Raw genomic sequence first — 18,147 nt, forward strand, 5'->3', positions numbered from 1 at the left:
TCCTGGGGACCCCAAAAATACCACAGACTTGGTACACAAGAGATGTAGAAGACAATGCCTGTGGTCAATCACAGGGTAGAACCAGACTGCATTTCTGTAGTCAGGCTCATCCAGACTGGACTGGGATGTTGCAAACATCAGAAGGTGCTCAGCACTCTCAATAATACAACTAAGAATGATGTTCAACACTGATGAATGCAAGTGTGAGAGGGGGAAATTAAAACTCCTCCTGCAGTGTTGCAAAAGTCTCTGGGACAAAGTGAGAGATGAGCATTGACTCCAAGTTCTCAGAAGGCTGATTTATTATATTATCATATTATATTAAAAGAAAATGATATACTAAAACAATATTAAACCATAGAGAAAGGAATACATCAGAAGGCTGGACAAGAATGATAATAAAAACCTGTGACAGAATCAGAGAATCTGATACAGCTGGACTGGGATTGGTCATTAATTAAAAATAATTCACATGGAACCATATACACCTGTTGGTAAGCAACTTCCAGACCACATTCCAAGCAATCAGATAATTATTGTTTACATTTCTTTTCTGAGGCTTCTCAAGAGAAAAATCCTGCAGAAGGGATTTTTCATAAAATATCACAATGACACTTCAGCTCCTGAGACCCCACATTTGGCACACAAGTCCAACAGAAAGGCTTGAACAGCCTAAGGAAAACCATTCATTGATGCACTGGTGCCTTCCAGATGGCAAACAAGGTAAGAGGACACACAATGGCACTAAATAACACAGGGCTGGCAGCCTGGCAGCACTTCCCAGCTCCAGCCTCACTCAGGAGGAGAGGATTCATTTATCCCTCTGCTAAAGCAACACAGCCAGAGAGTGCCAGAACCTTGGGGGCTGACAGGAACAACGTGGCTGAGGCAGGTGGCACTTCAGTGACACTTCTGACTCCAGATTTCAGATTTTCTGTGGTCATCTCATTGCTAAAGTTCCATACCTTCTTGGTGATTTCTCATGGTCAACTCCTCACAGCGCTGACTCCTTCTTCTTCACAACAGCCAACAAACTCCACCTCACTTCTCATCCAGCTAACCCACTCTTTTATAGCATTCATCCTCATTGGACACAGCTGTGACCTGTTAAGGGCAGGCCTGTTCCTAATCTTTGGTAATTAGTGCAGCTGCAACTCCTCAGGGGTGAGATTACCTTCTGCACTGTCTTTATTTTCTTACATTCTAACCCCATACAGGGGTCCTGCCCCACCTCATTTGGAGGTCACCAAGCATCAGAGAGCCTTCAGTACCATCTGAGATGGCTGAGCCATCTGCTCAGCCGCCCACACGACCCAACAGAGAAAACCCATCTGGGATACAAAGTGCTGGCTCCTCACAGCTCCTCCCAAGCTATTGTGGCAGCCTGTTTGACGGCACACAACAATAGGTGCTCTAACTCCATAGGAATTGGGGGAAAAAGAACAGCAAGAGGTATTTTTGTAATAGTCTCTAACCCAAACCTGATTACTCCCACACAGAGTGCTGCACAATTCATCAACACCAGGTTTAGAGGGCTTGTGGGGATGGAGAAGAAGAAAAGAGAGCTCAGACGGAGCTAGATTTGAAGCCTAGACTACTCCCCACGGTGTAACAACTGCGTGGGCTTGTTGGGGATGTACCTGTGCCCTGGGGACATCAGAGCAGTAAAAAGTCCTGATATGGCACTGTCCCCAGTTAGGAGATGATTTGATATTGGAGATTTTCATCTTGCCCCTCAGCCTGCTCCTGGCCTTCTCGGGGTTTCACAGATTCCAGCCCTAAAATCCTTCTGCACTTCCCTCTGCCTGCAGCAATGATGGTGATTGCTCGTGACCCCATGAGGTCTTCTCAGCTCTGGGAGCACACAGCAGCAAGGAATCCTAAAATATTCCATCTGCCTGCTTCCCACCCCCCAGCAAAGGTCCAGGGTGAACAGGAAAGAACCACTGCGGCCTGAGATTTAGGGGATAACATGATACCTTGAGGGAGGGACAAGGACAGGAAAACATTGAAAGATGATCTAGTGTGGCAAGATCTGTTTGAGTGTGGCTGTAAAATACCTTGTGCTCCTGCAAAAACACCCAGGGGAGAGGAAAGCTGTGCATGACAGAAATGCTGTTTGCGCTTTTCCGTGGAGGAGTTTGAAAGTCATTCAAAAGGAGAGACCAGTTCATTGGCAGCATGTCAGTCAGTGGATCTGTAACAATTCCCCATAGCTGGGGATCCACCCTATAAGTAAATTACCCACTCACCAAATTCCTGAACTTTATTTAGGGAACACCAGCCATATTTAAAATCTACTCTTTTATGAGAGACTCTCCTTGGATCTCTCCTCAGAACAAGCAATAATCTTCCTCCTGCCATCCAAATAAAAGGAAGGAAGTTCCTCTAAGTCTTAATAGGCAAGCTGTAAAAAAACTGTGACATTCAGCAGCACCTGGAGCTGAATGGGAAGATGCAGGACTAAAAGACACAGAGTCCTTAATCCTCAGATGGGGAGACAGGTGACTGGTGGAGAAATGCACAGCCAGTTCCCTGCTTGCATTTAAAGCTCTTTATTCCCTGGCTCAGCAATTCCGCTGTGGCGTTTATTTTTAATGCTTTATTTTTGCAATTTGACTTTCTAATGGCAACACCTGAAGTCACCTTCCTTAACCCTTCTCAGAGATGTAAATTGGAAAGAACACCAGGGGGAAACAACTGAGGGAACACGACTTAGCCCTGTCAGACTTCAGTAGGAGGTGACTCCCTCCTAAGCAACCAGCACCAAAGGTGCAGGATTTCCTTTTTTTACCTCCAGATACACTCAGGATAGAAAGACTTAATCCCAAAAGTCCTTGCATCCCAATGCTGAGACTTATATTTACAAGCATGAGCTGAAATCAGGGAGGCAGAGGAGTCATGGGGTTTGCTCTCAATTTCCTTCCACCCACGCCCTCCCATCCCCACTTTACATTTTCAGATGCATTTAGCAAGGAAAAAGAGGATGGGGAGAAACACCTTGTGTGACAACTGAAATGCTCCAGAAATTCATTTTTAAGGACTGTTTTAAAGGATCCTGCCAAATACAGGGGCTGGTGCTTACAGAGAAACTTTTGGATCTGGGCTGCTCACAGCACCCAGTGATCAAATCAGGCTGAAGGACTGAAGTTTGCAGCAATTTGCAGGATTTTTATAGAGACTGTCAAAAAAGGACTAAATATGAAATTCTGCTGAATCACTGCTGATCAAGACATCCTTCACTTTGCCTCTTTACTGATCTCCCACTCCTGACTGCCCCCACCCCACGCTAAAAATGCCAAAAATAAAGAGTCACTTCTGCTCTCACCTGAATTTTGTTGAGAAAGACACAAACCCCTGGAAACCACAGGAGGGAGACTCTCCAGGTGTAGTTGTGTCTGTTTTGGGCAGTGGGGAGAGCACACGGGGTGCTTGGTGCAACCCCCTTCAGCTGCAGGGATTCTGGGCAGGTGCTTTCTTGTCTGAGACTGAACCATCAAATTAATGCAATCCCTGTTAAATTGGAGTTTTGTGAAGGCACTTTGGTTCACCTGTTTGGTACAGACGACAGAGCAGCTGAAAAGACTCCATTCTGAAGGAAAATAAAGCCCAATGTGCAGACCAGACCCACTTGGAGCAGTCCACTGCCTCTCTAGGCTAAAGATGTGAAGAGAAAACTTCCTATCCTGCTACAATCCTCAGATTATTGTCCACTATTGACTTTTTTCCTGCTAGGTAGCAATGAAGTTGCAATAAAAAAGACAATCAAGAAACTCCAAGAGCTTGGGATGACTGATTAAGGGATCAGGAGCACAAACAGTGTTGTCCTCTGTCCTCCCAGGAGGCTGAAGTGAGGTGGGGTTTGGTCTCTTCTCCCAAGTAACAAGCAAAGAACAAGAGGGAATGGCCTCAAGTTGCACCAGGGAAGGTTTAGGTTGGATATTAGCAAAAAAAATTTCCCAAAAGGGTTGTCAGGTCCTGGCACAGCTGCCCAGGACAGTGGTGGAGACATCATCCATGGGGGATTTAAAGAGGCTTAGATGTGGCACTTGGGGACATGGTGTAGTGGTGAGTTTGGCAGTCAGATCTACGGTTTGATTGATGATCTTAAAGGTGTTTTCCAACATAAGCAATTCTATGATATTGTAATTCTTCAAACTCATTGAATTTGTGGCCAATTCCTAAAATTGGTTAGGCAAAGAGAGAGTAGCTGCTACCTTCAACCACTGGTCTTGCAGATGGAGTGAGTTTTTTCCTATATGAGGAACAAACAGCCTTTTCAAAGAGCGTGTAAGAGCTCTCACTGCTGCATGAGATTCAAAGTTCCTCCTCCTCAACACCAACACATATCTGGGCTCTCGCCACTTCTAGGAGAGAAAAGGGTCTGCCAGGGACCATGAAAGGGGCAAAATGAGCAAAGATTCCTTTTGCAATAAAGCATAGTTCAGAAAATCAGCACATGCTGATCAAAGTCACTATAGGTTATGAAATAACACAACGTGGACATGCAGCTTTCTGATGGTAAAAAGAGAACTTTTAATTTTTTACTCTAACATTTATAGATTTTCAAAAGTGACAGTGGATTGGAGGGTGACAGTGCCACCTCTCCAATGAACACTGGATAAACTAACAGTGTATTCTCTTCTTCTATAAAAGAATGCAAAACAACAAGTTATTAACATAAAGTGCGTGAGAAAGTTCATTACAAGAATGTAAACATTAGAAGGCTTAGAAAAACTTAAAAAATCAGGGTGACACTCCAGCACTCAGCTCTGAGCACTGAGTCCCTTGTGCACATCTGTCTCAGTCCCACAACACCCAAAAACTCATCTTTTAACCCCTCAACACCACTTTGTCTCACACAACTGACATTCACCTGTAGGCTTTCCCTCAGGTGTGTTTCATGTCTAAGAGCACAGAGCAGATCTTTCCCTCCTGCCCTCACTCCTGCAGCCCCATCCTCACATCTGAAGATTTTTCAGAGGTTTTCAGTCTCTGACAGAGCAATCTGTGCTTTCAGAGAGGCTGCTGTTCAGCATCTCCTGATAAAGCCATGATATCATGGGTGAAATTTCATATCCCAGCAATTCCCCCCTGCAGGGAAGATCTGCCTTCAGTTACAAATGAGGATCAGAGTTTTCCTTGAGCTTCATCCAAACTGAGTGGATGACTGTGTGTTTTCTGAAGAGCACATTCCTTCTGCCTCACAATTCAAACAGCGAGAAAAATTAGAAGCTAAATATGCCAGATCTTGTGTTTGGATCTCTCATCCCAGCACAGTCTGAAGAGAATTGGGCATGGAAGTACGGAACAAGCAGCATTTTAATCCTGGCACTGATCCTGACTCTTTCCCAGGTCTTAAGCAAGGCATTTACATTTCTATGGAGCTCCAATGGCAGAGAAACAATCCACAATGTCTCAGTTTCTCCAGCTGTGAAGTGGGAATGGGAGCAAGGTGAGAAATCCATGGCAGCTTTTATCCCTCGTGGGAGAACTGACAAGGAAAGATGAAATTCAGGAACATTTGTTCCAAAAATCAGCAGCTCCAAAGGCAGAGTTAAAAATAAGCAGATGTTTGTTGCTGTAGGTACAGCAGAGAATCATGGAATAGTTTTGGTTGTAAAAACCCTTAAAGTTCATCTTGTTTCAACCCCCTGCCATGGGCAGGGACATCTTCCACTGTTTCAGGGTGCTCCAAGCCCCAGCCAGTCTGACCTTGGACACTTCCAGGGATGGGGCAGCCACAGCTTCTCTGAGCAACCTGTGCCAGGGCCTCACCACCCTCACAGGGAAAGGATTTTTCCTAGTATCTGATCTGAACCTGCTCTCTTTCAGTTTAAAGCCATGGAACAGTTTAAGACCTGGAAAGAAGGAAGTCATAGACATTCCCAGGAACACTTTGAGCGATCCAGAAGAATAATTTCAGTCCTGACAGCTTAGTAGAAGATGTTAAGAGTGAAATTACAGAAAACTGTCTGGAAATGTGCTGATTTTTGGTCTAAAGTCCTTCTACCACACATCCTTCAATAGCAATGCTTTAGCCTTAAATCAGAATATGTTTCAACTTTTTTCTTTATATCAATAAGCGTCCACATTTTCAAAAAATGCAGATTTTGATGCCAACATGAGCAAACCACATCTGCATTCCGGTTATTGCTGGACGAGAGAATTATGAATTCTTCTGAAACATGACTGGTTATATCTCTGCATCAAAACTACAGAATAGTTTGGGTTGGAAGGGACTTTAAAGATCATCTTGTTCCAACACCCAGCCATGGGCAGGGACACTTTCCACTGTCCCAGGTTGCTCCAAGCCCCATCCAACCTGGCCTTGGACACTTCCAGGGATGGGGCAGCCACAGCTTCTCTGGGCAAACCCATACAGACCCACTGATGGCACAGGGTCACCTCAGAGGACTTCTCTTCCAGGGACATCCACCTTTCTGATGGGTAAAATATTCCTAATTATTTCCCCAAATAAATGGCAAATGTGGTGTGAACAGAGGAGCAAAGCCTGAACTCCTGCCCATGGTGATAATGGACGGAAGAGGAGGGAGAATGAGGCTCAGGAGCTCACACAGGGAGGGAAATAAAGAGGTTTTGTCTTTAGACTGAAGCAAGATTAGCCCATGAACTTTTGGTAGCCCTCAGTGGTGCAGTCAAAGGAGGTGCAGAGATAATGGGATCATGAGATCACAGGATAATTCAGGTTTGAAAAGGCCACAGGAGAGCTCAAGTCCAGCCTCTCACTCACAGCAGGACCAACTCTGCGGTCAGACCAGAGTTGATCCTGCTGCTTAAGGGTCTAGCTAAAAATTTGCACCGAAGAAAATATATTATAACACTAAAATTTGCAATTCTCCATGGCTCCTAGGTGAGTATAATAGTCTTTCTGCCTCAAGTGAGTCATCTGAGAGCCTCAATGCAGATGGGAAGAGGTGACTTCAGGGCAGAGAAAGAAATGACAACGAAAGGAGACACTGGGTAAACGGTGAGCAGGGTGGTGAGGATAGACAGTTCAGTTCTGCAACATCCTCTTTCATAAAGGAGCAATTAAAAGAATTAAAGAACACCTGAATTAAATGAGCCTGCACAGTGCAGAGGGCATAAACTAATACTGTCTTTGTCATCAGGCTCTAAAATTTGACATTCATTGTTAACAATGTTAAGAATGTGATTTTCAGTCTAATTTCTGTGAGGATGTGGGAGAATATTCCTGTCAAGGAGAATTTATAAAGGACCAGGCACCTTTTGGTAAATAGGAGGGAATGGGAGCAGGTCTTGCTGTGAAATGTGGATTTCATTGTCCTTCTCAGTCATCTCTTCCCTTGTTACCTCTGTGGGGTCTTTTCCATATCCTTGGTTCACTTCCCTCTCTGCTGAGCTCTAATGACAGAGGGCTGACTCACTCTCTAGTGGTTCTTGAGATGCTTCAGGGCTTTGCCAACAGGAACTTTTATATTTCCATGACTTAAGACTCACCTGCTGTTATCCCCCCCATCCTGACTGGGGAAAATCCTGATTTCCCCACCCAAAATAATTAAAAAATAAAGCACAGCACTCAAGTCAGGAAGAAAAGAAGCCAAACCTGCTGGGACAGCTCTTTAGAGCACTGCTAGAGGATCTCAGCTGGTTGATGTCTATTGATGTCGATTGTTATTAATTAGCATCAGAGCACTAGAGAGTGAATCACTCTAACCTGATAGGTGAGAGGGTAATTCCCCTTTGAGGCAGCAAATCACAGCCACAGAAATTGCAGTGTGGATGAAGCATTTGATGTTTGTACTGTCTGTGCTAACAGAAATAGGGGCAAAATGTTGCCTTTGTTGAGACAGTCATCATCTGGTGGCTAAAACTTAGGCAAAAGTGCAGTAAATGGAGGAGGAAAGTAACACATTCTTTCCACCAAAGAAATATTAACATTTAAGCAGGAGGATTTGCAGAAGAAAACCAATATTTCACCACCAGCACTGGAGAGCTCTCTCTTTCCAGCTCTCTGCCTTATCAATGCACATTGACAGGTCATACAGGAGATTTTAACTCAGCTCAGCTTCTGTGGATATAAATATGCAGATGTGTCTTCCTAAAATTCAGATTGTTAGCAAATTATGTGTGTCTCAGCACTATTTTCTCCTTCTGCAGAGGAAATACTTCACTTTTAGTAGGTTCTAAAGTCCATCCCTATTCAGCAAAGCTTTTAAGACACACATAAGGGATTTGCTGAATCCAGGTTTTCATTACTGCCTCCCTCATGCAAGCTCACTGAAGGAATAGGGCATGAAGGAAAGGGTTTAGGGCAAGACTCCCTGACACTAACAGGCTTTGGATAAGGCACTGGGAATGTAAGTGAGAAAAGGAAAATTATCTCTAGCACACAGTGGAAACCTCTCCAATTTAGTTGAAAACACTTCACTACACACAGTTTAGTCAAAAGGTTACACCTGAGACATGAGAAATTGCCTGGGGCTAAAAAAGATTTGTGATATATTCCTGAAACCTGGCTGTCTTGCAAAGGGATATCCAAGACTGCACACATATCCCTGATGAAACAGTGATTGCAAAAATATACAAGCTCTAATCATGTCCATGAGGAGAGGAAGAAATACAGTTTTAGCCAGGCAAGAAGAAAAAGTTTGGACTTTTGCGTGCAGTCACAGCAAAAGTGATGTGTGAGCAGAAAGGAGATGGTGATAGAATCTTCACAATATCTTACCCAGTGGTATTTAATCTCCTGCCTCTCTTGGATGTACTGGGATTACAGAATGGATGGATGTGTATTGATATATTTATATAACAGTAGCACTTAATAAAGAGTGGGAAAATGGAAAGAGAAGGAAATACAGTGCGGGATGTGTTTGCTGTTTTAGTGATAGAACCTGAGGGAGCAGTCTGGAGCTGTCAGGGGAGGTTTAGGTTGGATATTAGGAGAAAGGTTCTTCCCCCAGAGGGTGGTTGGGCACTGGAGCAGCTCCCCAGGGCAGTGGTCACAGCACCAGCTTGACAGAGTTCAAAAAATTAACTTTTTTTTTTGGGAAAAGCTCTCAGGGACATTCTTGGGGTATCTGTGCAGGGGCAGGAGCTGGAATAAATGATCCTTGTGGGTCCCTTGCAGCTCAGGATATTCTGTGAGCCTCACAGAACCCCTGAAGCTGAATAGAATGAAACTTTTCAGATGTGCCTGGCATGACAGTGGCAGTTTGAAAGCAACATGCTAAAGATGTGCAGATTGAGTGGTTTTGACATGAAGGGAAGTCTCTTACAGGCCACAGGGGCACAGAGAGGGAGGCAGAGTCAAATCAATATTCAATGGAAATGGCCACTGCAGGATTCCACTGGGATAGGCTGCTCTTTGTTCTCCAGGCTTGCTAAGGCTTCTCCACATTTTCAAAGAGGCCAGCTGCTATTTTCACTACACCTCATTTCACCCTCAGGCTTGCACAGTTTCCCACAAAATTCACCCTTAATTCACCTTTCTCTTCCTCTTCCCTAAATGTCAGTGAGAACTAGAGGAAATTTTTGTGATCAACTCATAAATCAATAGGGCTGCGGCTGTGCAAGGGCATGGGAAATGCCTGTTCTCAGGCACTAAAACTGCACTTCATTGCATGCACATCATTAAATCCCCTCACCCTCTGAACAGTGTGCCTGCACCAAAACTGCCTCTAGAAAATGTTACCTCTCAAACTGTGGCAATAACTGGGCAAGCACTGGCTAATCTGGGTCAAAAGTCTGTCAGGACATGCTTAACAACTAAAAAGTGCAATGAACACGTTATAGGGTCTTTGCTGAGTTTAATTCACTTGTGGAAATTATCTAGAAATTTTCCATCCGGACTTGTAATCTCTGAACTGGATCCACAGGGCTTTTTACACATTTCTTCTGTTCAGCTCTGCTACAACACCAAAATCCTATATACAGTTTGCTGCTGCAGGAGCAAAGAACTAACAAATGGGAAATAATTGAGAAGAGAGCGCTGAAGTGACTGAAAAGCCAGGGAGACCAACTTGTGAAGAGGAGGATAACTGCTAGCATTTGAAGAGTTTGAAAGCCAAAGGGGAAGAAGAATTATTTGCAGGGTCCAGCAGAGTTTCACTAGGTGTAAAAAGCTGAGAATGAGAAAGGGATCTTTAGCAAGAACAGAGGGAAGCATTTCATCAACACCGAAGCCTGCTGGACCGTGAAATAGTCTCCCGAAATAAATGGTAGCAGTCCTGCAGCTCGGGTCATTTTAAATTAGACCGGGCAGCATACTGGAGCTGGTTCTTTAGGGAACAACTCAATACCAGTCCCAGGGATGGCCATGTCAACGTGGCAGGCAGCTCTGCAGCTCAGGATAATTAGGGTCCCCAGTGCTGTCACAAGGAGAGCTCGACACTCACACGGTGCCGGATCGTTCACGGATGGTGCTTGTCATGATCTTGTGTTATTTATACATTACTGTGAGTCAAAAGAGCCTCTGTGAAGAGACAGGCAGAGGCCTCATAAGTCAAAGCCCTGGACTATTGAAGCTGATGAAAGGTATAAAATAGCTTGCACTAAACTCTCCAAACTGCAGCCATCGGTGAGAGATTTTACCGAAAACAGCCCTCAGCAAGGAATGATACGCGGTAATGAGGGAACAAGGAACATGTTTGAACTAACAAACACACTCTGCCAGACTCTGTGGGGCTTTCTTTTGTTTTATTTTTATTGTGCTTCATTTTCTGTCTGCCTACAAAGGCTTGAGTGACAGGCGTGGAGGCTGGCATCTATCACTTCTCTTCAAAACAGATAGGGAATAAACATCAACATTTCTCAGCAACGACCCAGAGGGAACAACCTCTCCTAAAAATAAAAGCATTTTCCTCACACCTGTTGCCACAACCTATCCATCTCTCCTTTTTTGCCAAGGGATGCATCAACTGAAATGCAGCTCCTGGGATGTGCTTTGCTTTCCTCAGGATATCATGGAATCACAGAGTGGTTTGGGTTGGAAGGGACCTTAAAGATCATTTTGTTTCAACCCCTGTGCCATTGGAAGAGACACGTCCCACTCTCCAAGGTACGAGAATGCCCACTCTGGAAGCAGAGCATGGGGATGGGAAATGCTATGAGAGAGGAAAATGGTTATTGGACCACCTTGAGGGAGGTTTTCCTCATTTTCCTTTCTCATCACCCCAGGGGAAGCTGTCTCCATGAGGGTGATAATGGGAGGCTTTCTGAATCAATACAGCATTTACAATCTTTTTTTTATAGGTCTATCCAGTCACCAGCTGAAATTCTGTGAAGTTCCCCATTCAGTGCTTTTCCATTTTTTCTCAAACTTTTATCTCCTCCCATTTTTCAGATGACCACAGGTGCAAATGAAAGGTATGGGACGGTAAATTACATATATTATATCTATATATTTGCTATGACAGAGCTTGTGCCAGCACTGAGCACTGACAATGCACATTACAGTTCAGCTCATGTATTTCTGATGGCACATTTTACAGTGCTATATATAAAGCTGTTATGGCATCTATTATTCACTGCCAATACAGTTCAAGTTAAAATAGGTTTTATATAACAGTTCAAAGCAATATTTTAAGAAATAACACTTGTGTCAAGGCTGCTGTGTCCTACCAGATTTTGACATTTCCAAGCAATAAAGATCTTTATCCAAAATGTAAGGTTTTGGCGAGACATCTCCCTTGCAGACATCTCTGGTTTTAATCTGCAAGCAATAGCAAAAGGAACACATTTAAATAAAATGAACAGCCAGGTGAACTTTTGACTTGGCTGTTATCTGTCTAGGTGGAAACTGTGAACTGCAAAGTGCCTCGAGGGATGTTCCTGACAGAGAACAATGTCCCATTAACCCAAACCTCTGAAGAGATTTTGGAAAACACACAAGTGGGAAAAAGTCATTGGAACATTAAGAAAACGTCTATTATAGGCACAATTTTATATCTCTTTTTCAGGACACAAGGTGAAAAGAGAATTTATTTCCTGATTTCTTCAGCAATGAAGAAGGTTTTTCTTGCAAAAAGGGCAAATTCAGTGTCTCCTAAGAAAAAGTTCCACAACTGGTACCAACTACCAGGTACACAACTTTCTCTAAAGTTGTGTGTAATCACAAGACGTGATTTTCTTTCAATGTCTCCCGTGCTGCTCAAAATCTGCATGTTTCTGGTGCTGGATATGCAGCGACATGGAAATCCCAGTGAGACCAATCTACTTGCACAAAACAAGTTCTGCACAGCTCTGTTCTTCATTCTGGTCCCCAAAGAACAAAGGACAACAAATGCTATACATCAAATTGGCAATAAATTTGTTTTATTAGTTATGTTTGACAGTTAGGAATAATGTGTCATTTTAACCTTCTTGGCTACTCACTGGTTGTGAAAATATAATGGAAAAAATTTGTTGTGGTGACTGTGAGCTCAAGAAATCCTCTGTGTACCCACAATTTCTACAGAAAACAGGGAAGTTTTAATGTGCAAGATGAATCCTTTCACAAGAAATATGCTCATGTGGGTCAACAAACAGAAAAACAAAACACAGTGAAAATTATTTAAAAGCACCATCTGCTTATTCAAATACAGCTGGGGAGAGGAACAATGCTGTCCAAAAAAACTCATTTTCATTATATTTCTTTCAAAAGAGATGTTAAACAAAATACCATTGGTCCTAAATATTTTCCCCCTGAGGAGAAATGTTTAAAATACATTTGAAATAATGTTTGTAGAATGTAGCCCTCGTTAGAGGATGAACAGGGATCTTTGAGAGCAAAGCAAAATGGATAGAGGAGATGGGGAAAAAATGGCTCAGGAAGCAAAAGCCTAAACATCATTAACTGCTCAAGCTGACTGAATAATTAATTGCATATATTAAGCTATTCAGAGGTAAATTCATATTAGGCAGAAAGGTATTCAGATCAAATCAACAGATACAAACCCTGCACAATACATGAACACAGATTATTTTTTTAAGTATTTGGATTGTGATTTTGTTCACTTCATCCCCCTCAACCACCCCATCATGGCCACGTGGTCCAGTGCAACTTGGTGCAGAGACATCAGATTGTGGCACAGAAATGGGATTTAACCAGCAAAATAAATAAAGATCTCTCCAAGGAGACACAACTGCATGTCTTGATTTTACAAGCTGGTGGGCTTGAGGCGACCTTTGGGGTTGTCATTCCCCAGTACCTAATGTGCAAATACTAAATGCAGGTTTTTTTCTCTGAGGAGGACAGGAGTAATGTAAAGACAAATCAGAAAAGGCTCAGATTATATTTGAAACAAAAGAGATCACAAAATCACAGAACCATAGAATGGCTGAGGCACAACAACGGGGTCATCTGGTCCAACATCCCTGCTCAAGCAGGGTCATCCCAGACAACCCAGCACAAGATTCTGCTCAGGCTGTTCTCACGTATCTCCAGTGAGCTGATGGTGCTGCTCACAAGCTCATTTTAGAAATACATTTTCTACCATCCCTCCAGGAACACCCCAAAACATGTATTTTCCCTACAGTTTGTCCTGCTGGATGCACTCGAAGAGCAAAATGACAATTCACAGCCGAAGATACTCAGTGTGACAATATTCATTGACAGTTTCATCCCTAGTAATGGACACAAGTCCACAAAGCTCATTCATCTCTGCTCAGTGAACCACAACAGAAATTAGACAAACACTGACCTTGACCTGCTCCTGTAAAACTGTCAAAATTTCTGACTTGGAGAGTTAAGTCATATGTGGCCATCACTGTTTGCAATCAGAGGTCCCAAGCTCAGAGCACCAGCCCCCAGCAGGAACTTTTGTCCCCTTTTTGCTCTGTTAACTCAATCACAATTCCTGCTCTAGTGCAACCCAAAATCTATCCTGATAAAATTAGCCCAATCCAATTAAAGGACAAAGTATAGCCCTTAATTATATGTTCTGATTATTCTGAAGCCCTCTTTTTTTGGTTCATCCTGAGTTTAGGTCTGCAAAAGCATACAAATTAGGAAGGTTTAACATGTTCCTGTTTTACCCATTTATCGCTTAAATTTAACTAACAAGAGTTTCCCAAAAGCGTAAAAAGGGAAGTATAAAAAGAAAAATGTGGGATGTTCAACTTATTCAGGCCTCTTTTTGTTCCTTTTATTGCATATTTTTACAGTGCTTTCAAGAAAAAAAAGGGGGAATAAAAATAGTATGTCCTCTTTTAACTACGTCAAGAATGTCCAAATACTTTGACACAGCAAAATACTGAATAATTTGAAAAGGTTAACAAGTTATTTCCTTTTGCCTACCTATTATTCTCTCTAATGGTAAAGCTGAGTGGTTTTTGCCTGTGACAAATTCCAGTTGTTGAAGTTGCTTTGCTGCAGAACCCAGCTCAATTAAAGCACCTCACCACAGACTGTCATGGAAGACTCACTGGGAAGAACCCAACCATCAGCCCATGAGCATTAATTAACTCTTGTCATTTTCATCACAAATCACACAAATTTCCAACTTTTTCTTCTATCACCGATTCCCATGTTTAGAAGTCCTTGCTAGTCTCCCCCATTTTTAGCCACGCCGTACTGGCAGCGATGTAAACCAGGATTTCCTTCACGTTGAGCGAGGCACAACACAAGGATTTTGCACTTCCAGCTCACAAAACCTGGTGGTGGGAGGAGGTTACTGACCTCAATCTGCTGGATGGCCTCTTCCCGCTGGCGGATGGCTTCCAAATCCTCCTCCGTGATTTCCGAGAGCAAGGCTTGGTCCTGGCCCTGGCTCTGCCACACGCCATCGCCTCCATTAAAGATCTTCTCATCATCAGGCAGGTCAGAGAAGGGGGCCCTGGGGCTCTGCTGAGATGGGAGAATGGAAAGAAAGCAAAGGAAGTGTAAATGTTTTCCAGTTTTACACAGCTTTAGTGTGGGGAGAGGAAATATTGATACAAGAGATGGCATAAACAGTGGCGGAAAGGTGAAGAGGAGAAAAGTAAATTACATGAGAGGAAACATTTAAAGTCTCAAAGGGAATGTCAGGACCTGAAGTCAGATCTCCTGAGCTACTTTAGGGCCTGAGTACTCAAATTCAATTTTCCACAGTTCTGACAGAACAAAACACTGATGTGCAGCTGAAAAAATAACACATTTATCTTGTTTAATTTCCCTGGAAATTCTTCCTGAATTAGACACTTTCTCAGGCACAGAGAAATCCTACTCATTTTTATTGAAGACTTTATGATCCAACTTGTAACATGCAAAATACAAAAGTTCTGGTCTTCTCCATTTATGAGATAAACAGCAAAGCTTAAAAAGGGGGAAATCACTGTAGTGATGTGAGTGCAGAGTGATCAGCTTGGGCAACTCACGGGTTTGTGGTGTTCACACTGTGGAGTTTACCTGGTTTTTCTGACACACCTGATCACAGTCAGAGTCACAGAATGGTTGGGGCTGAAAAGATCTTAAAGACCATCTCAACCTGGTCTGGAGCTCTTCCACGAATGGGGCAGCCACAGCTTTTCTGGGCACCCTATTCCAGTGCCTCACCACTCTCTGAGGAAAGAAATTCTTTCTAATATCTGATCCAAATATCTCCTCTTTCAGTTTAAAATCATCCACCCATGGCCTATTTTCCTGTTTAATAGGCTTCTCTCCCTTTTTTTTTTTTTTTTTGGTTTTTTTTTTTTTGTTTTGTTTTTTTTTTTGTTTTTTTTAAAGCCCCTAACTTGTTTTATAAGCCTCAAGACACCTTTTGTTTTATTTTGGGAGCTGCACTTATATTCAGGTTTAGATTTTAAAACCTTGTTCAAGAACTGGTTTGATCTACACAAAAAGTAGGGGCAGAGGTTTAAAAAGGTCTTTTCTCCCCAGCCTTTGAGTTCTGAGCCTGTGTCAGGTTCAGACCTGACTGGACTTGGAGAATTAACTGAATCAAGGTTGGTTTGGAGGCTGAGATCAAGTTCTAAACCAATAGGTGCTGTTGAAGGCTCCAACCTCACAACTACATGAGGATTCCACTTCAAACAATGTTCATGGTCCTCTAACTTGGTCTTGAGCTGAGCTTTGACTCCTAATCAAAAGTTATAATAAAAAAAAGCAAACCAAGTGCTTCTGATGCTCTGAAGTTGAAAGAAGAAATGGCAGTGGCCACAGCACATCCTTGACCCAAACATCCCCAAAGCTTCTGAAAGCTACAAGAGAAAACAAGTACTTGGGGGGATCTGGATTTATCCGAAGCCCAAACACTGGGATTGATGCCCAAAAAATAAAAGCCTTTGCTGTCTTTCCATGACTACATCTTCAAAATTATTAATTCCTTGGAATTCCCACAGCATGAACAGGAATTGAGGCCATGGGGCATTTAGATAGAAAAGCACAGAACTGGAGAACTGGAAGGACTGGGAGAATTTGAGTCTGGAAATGTTTGTTTAACTCTCTAACTCTGCTTTAACTCTTTAAACTTATGAAATTCCTGTATTTAGAAACAAAATAATTTTTGCATTTGCCTACACTTAGACCTTGTCTTATAAAATTAATTCACTGTTATGAAATTATTATCACCATACCTTGTTGGAGACAAGGAAAATAACACAAATGGTGAAGGAAGTGGGGTGATGGAAGAAGAAGAAGGAAATAGGAAAATCAGCATCAAAAGTCAAGTATCTTTCAAAATATGAGGAGCAGATGAAAAGCTTTGACATTAATGTCTTACATTGTTTCACCTTCTGCTTTCCAGGGATCTACTGATAAAGGGTGTGTTACAGGAAGAAAATCATCATTTAAAATTAGGTTAAAGATTAATTTAAACTTTATAAAACATATTTTAATAGGATTAAGATACTCTGGAGGTGTTTTATTCACTAATTATTACGTGCCTTGGACACTAACTTTCCTGGTAGAGTGTTTCAGTGCCAAAAGAGTGTATTAATGGACTCTGGAAAAAAAACACTTGGGGTATTCTAATGCTTCATTTAGGGATAAAGGTGTCCTCTCATCTTCACCAGTGGGCTCAGATGAGCAGAGGAAAACTGCACATGGCCAAGTGGGCGGGAAGATCCAAAGAATCTTCCTTATGGAGACACAGGAGATGCGTTCTGATGAAATTTGTGTGCTCTGGTCACAGCAAGGACGCTGCACCAAGGACCTCAATGCCCATGAATGGACACTCAAAGCCATGCCTGTCCTATGCAGGTCTGAATTTCAGGGGAAGATGACAAATTTACAAGTGGTCAGATGTTTCCTGGTCTGATGTGGGAGCACAGGGATAATAAGGGAGGCAGCAACCAGCTCTTCAGATTAGGTGAGTCCATGGAATAACACAGCTGTACCATAAATATGCTTTATCTTGGCCTATGTCAACTTTATTTGTCATCCTCACTGGCTGGGCCTGGTATCTGTAAATTACCCTGCAAATTACTCACAAAACACAATGCAAGGGCTGCTACTAAGTCATCTTTTAGAAGAAAACCACCTACCCACGTGTTTAAATAGGTAAAGGTCTAGACACAGATCTTTTTCTCTAAACAAAATAGTGACCTAAGTTAATTTCAGAGCTGCTGAAGGCAATTACATGTGTTTGCATCCTTAACATCTTCCAAAAAAATCCAACCATGGCCACTGAATGAGTAAATCAGTAAAACAACAGCATGCAGAGGGACTGATATTTCCTTCCAGACATAAAAATGGCTCCATAATAATGTTAAATACAGTCACCATGACCTGCTATCAGGGTCTGTACGCTGTGCTAACAAATAAAAGTGATCTTTTTTTTTGTTCTGTCCATGGTACTGAGCCACTCATTTTTGTGATAAAGTGAAAAAATCTTAAATCTGAAACTCTGAAGAAAAATCTAATCACTTCTAATGCTTCTGATTGAAAGCTGCATATAGCTGGGCTTATCAGTGCTCTTCATTCCCTTCTGAGTTATGTTCATTGCCATGTCTGACAAAACATTTTATTTATAGCAAGAAAAGATCAGATGGAGGGCACTCGCTGAGCCTCCACAGATAAAGTTCCCTTTGACACTGCACTAGAAGGGGCCATAACTCCCTGTACAGGCATTTCCACAATAAATTTGATTTAGTGCCAAATTTTATGCCCTGTGAATCTCTGTGTAATTTTCTGTCGGATTTCCTTTCATAAATTGTTAATTGGATGTGTTTGAAGTTGTTCTTTTGTTGAAATTTGCCTCTGGCAGA

General features: G+C 42.5%; 1 protein-coding gene across 4 annotated transcripts in view; it reads right to left on the reverse strand.

The window, feature by feature from the left end:
- TSNARE1 (t-SNARE domain containing 1) overlaps positions 1-18,147 on the reverse strand; it is a 469,627-nt gene that overhangs the window by 205,421 nt on the left and 246,059 nt on the right. For 3 of the 4 annotated variants that reach the window (XM_058029909.1, XM_058029901.1, XM_058029917.1), the window contains exon 10: positions 14,642-14,809. In XM_058029909.1, coding sequence (XP_057885892.1) covers positions 14,642-14,809 — 168 coding nt within the window. The remainder of the gene's footprint in view (positions 1-14,641; positions 14,810-18,147) is intronic. The other variant, XM_058029926.1, reaches the window with a different exon arrangement.

Source organism: Melospiza georgiana, chromosome 1, assembly GCF_028018845.1.
Source record: "Melospiza georgiana isolate bMelGeo1 chromosome 1, bMelGeo1.pri, whole genome shotgun sequence".
NCBI lineage: Eukaryota > Metazoa > Chordata > Aves > Passeriformes > Passerellidae > Melospiza > Melospiza georgiana.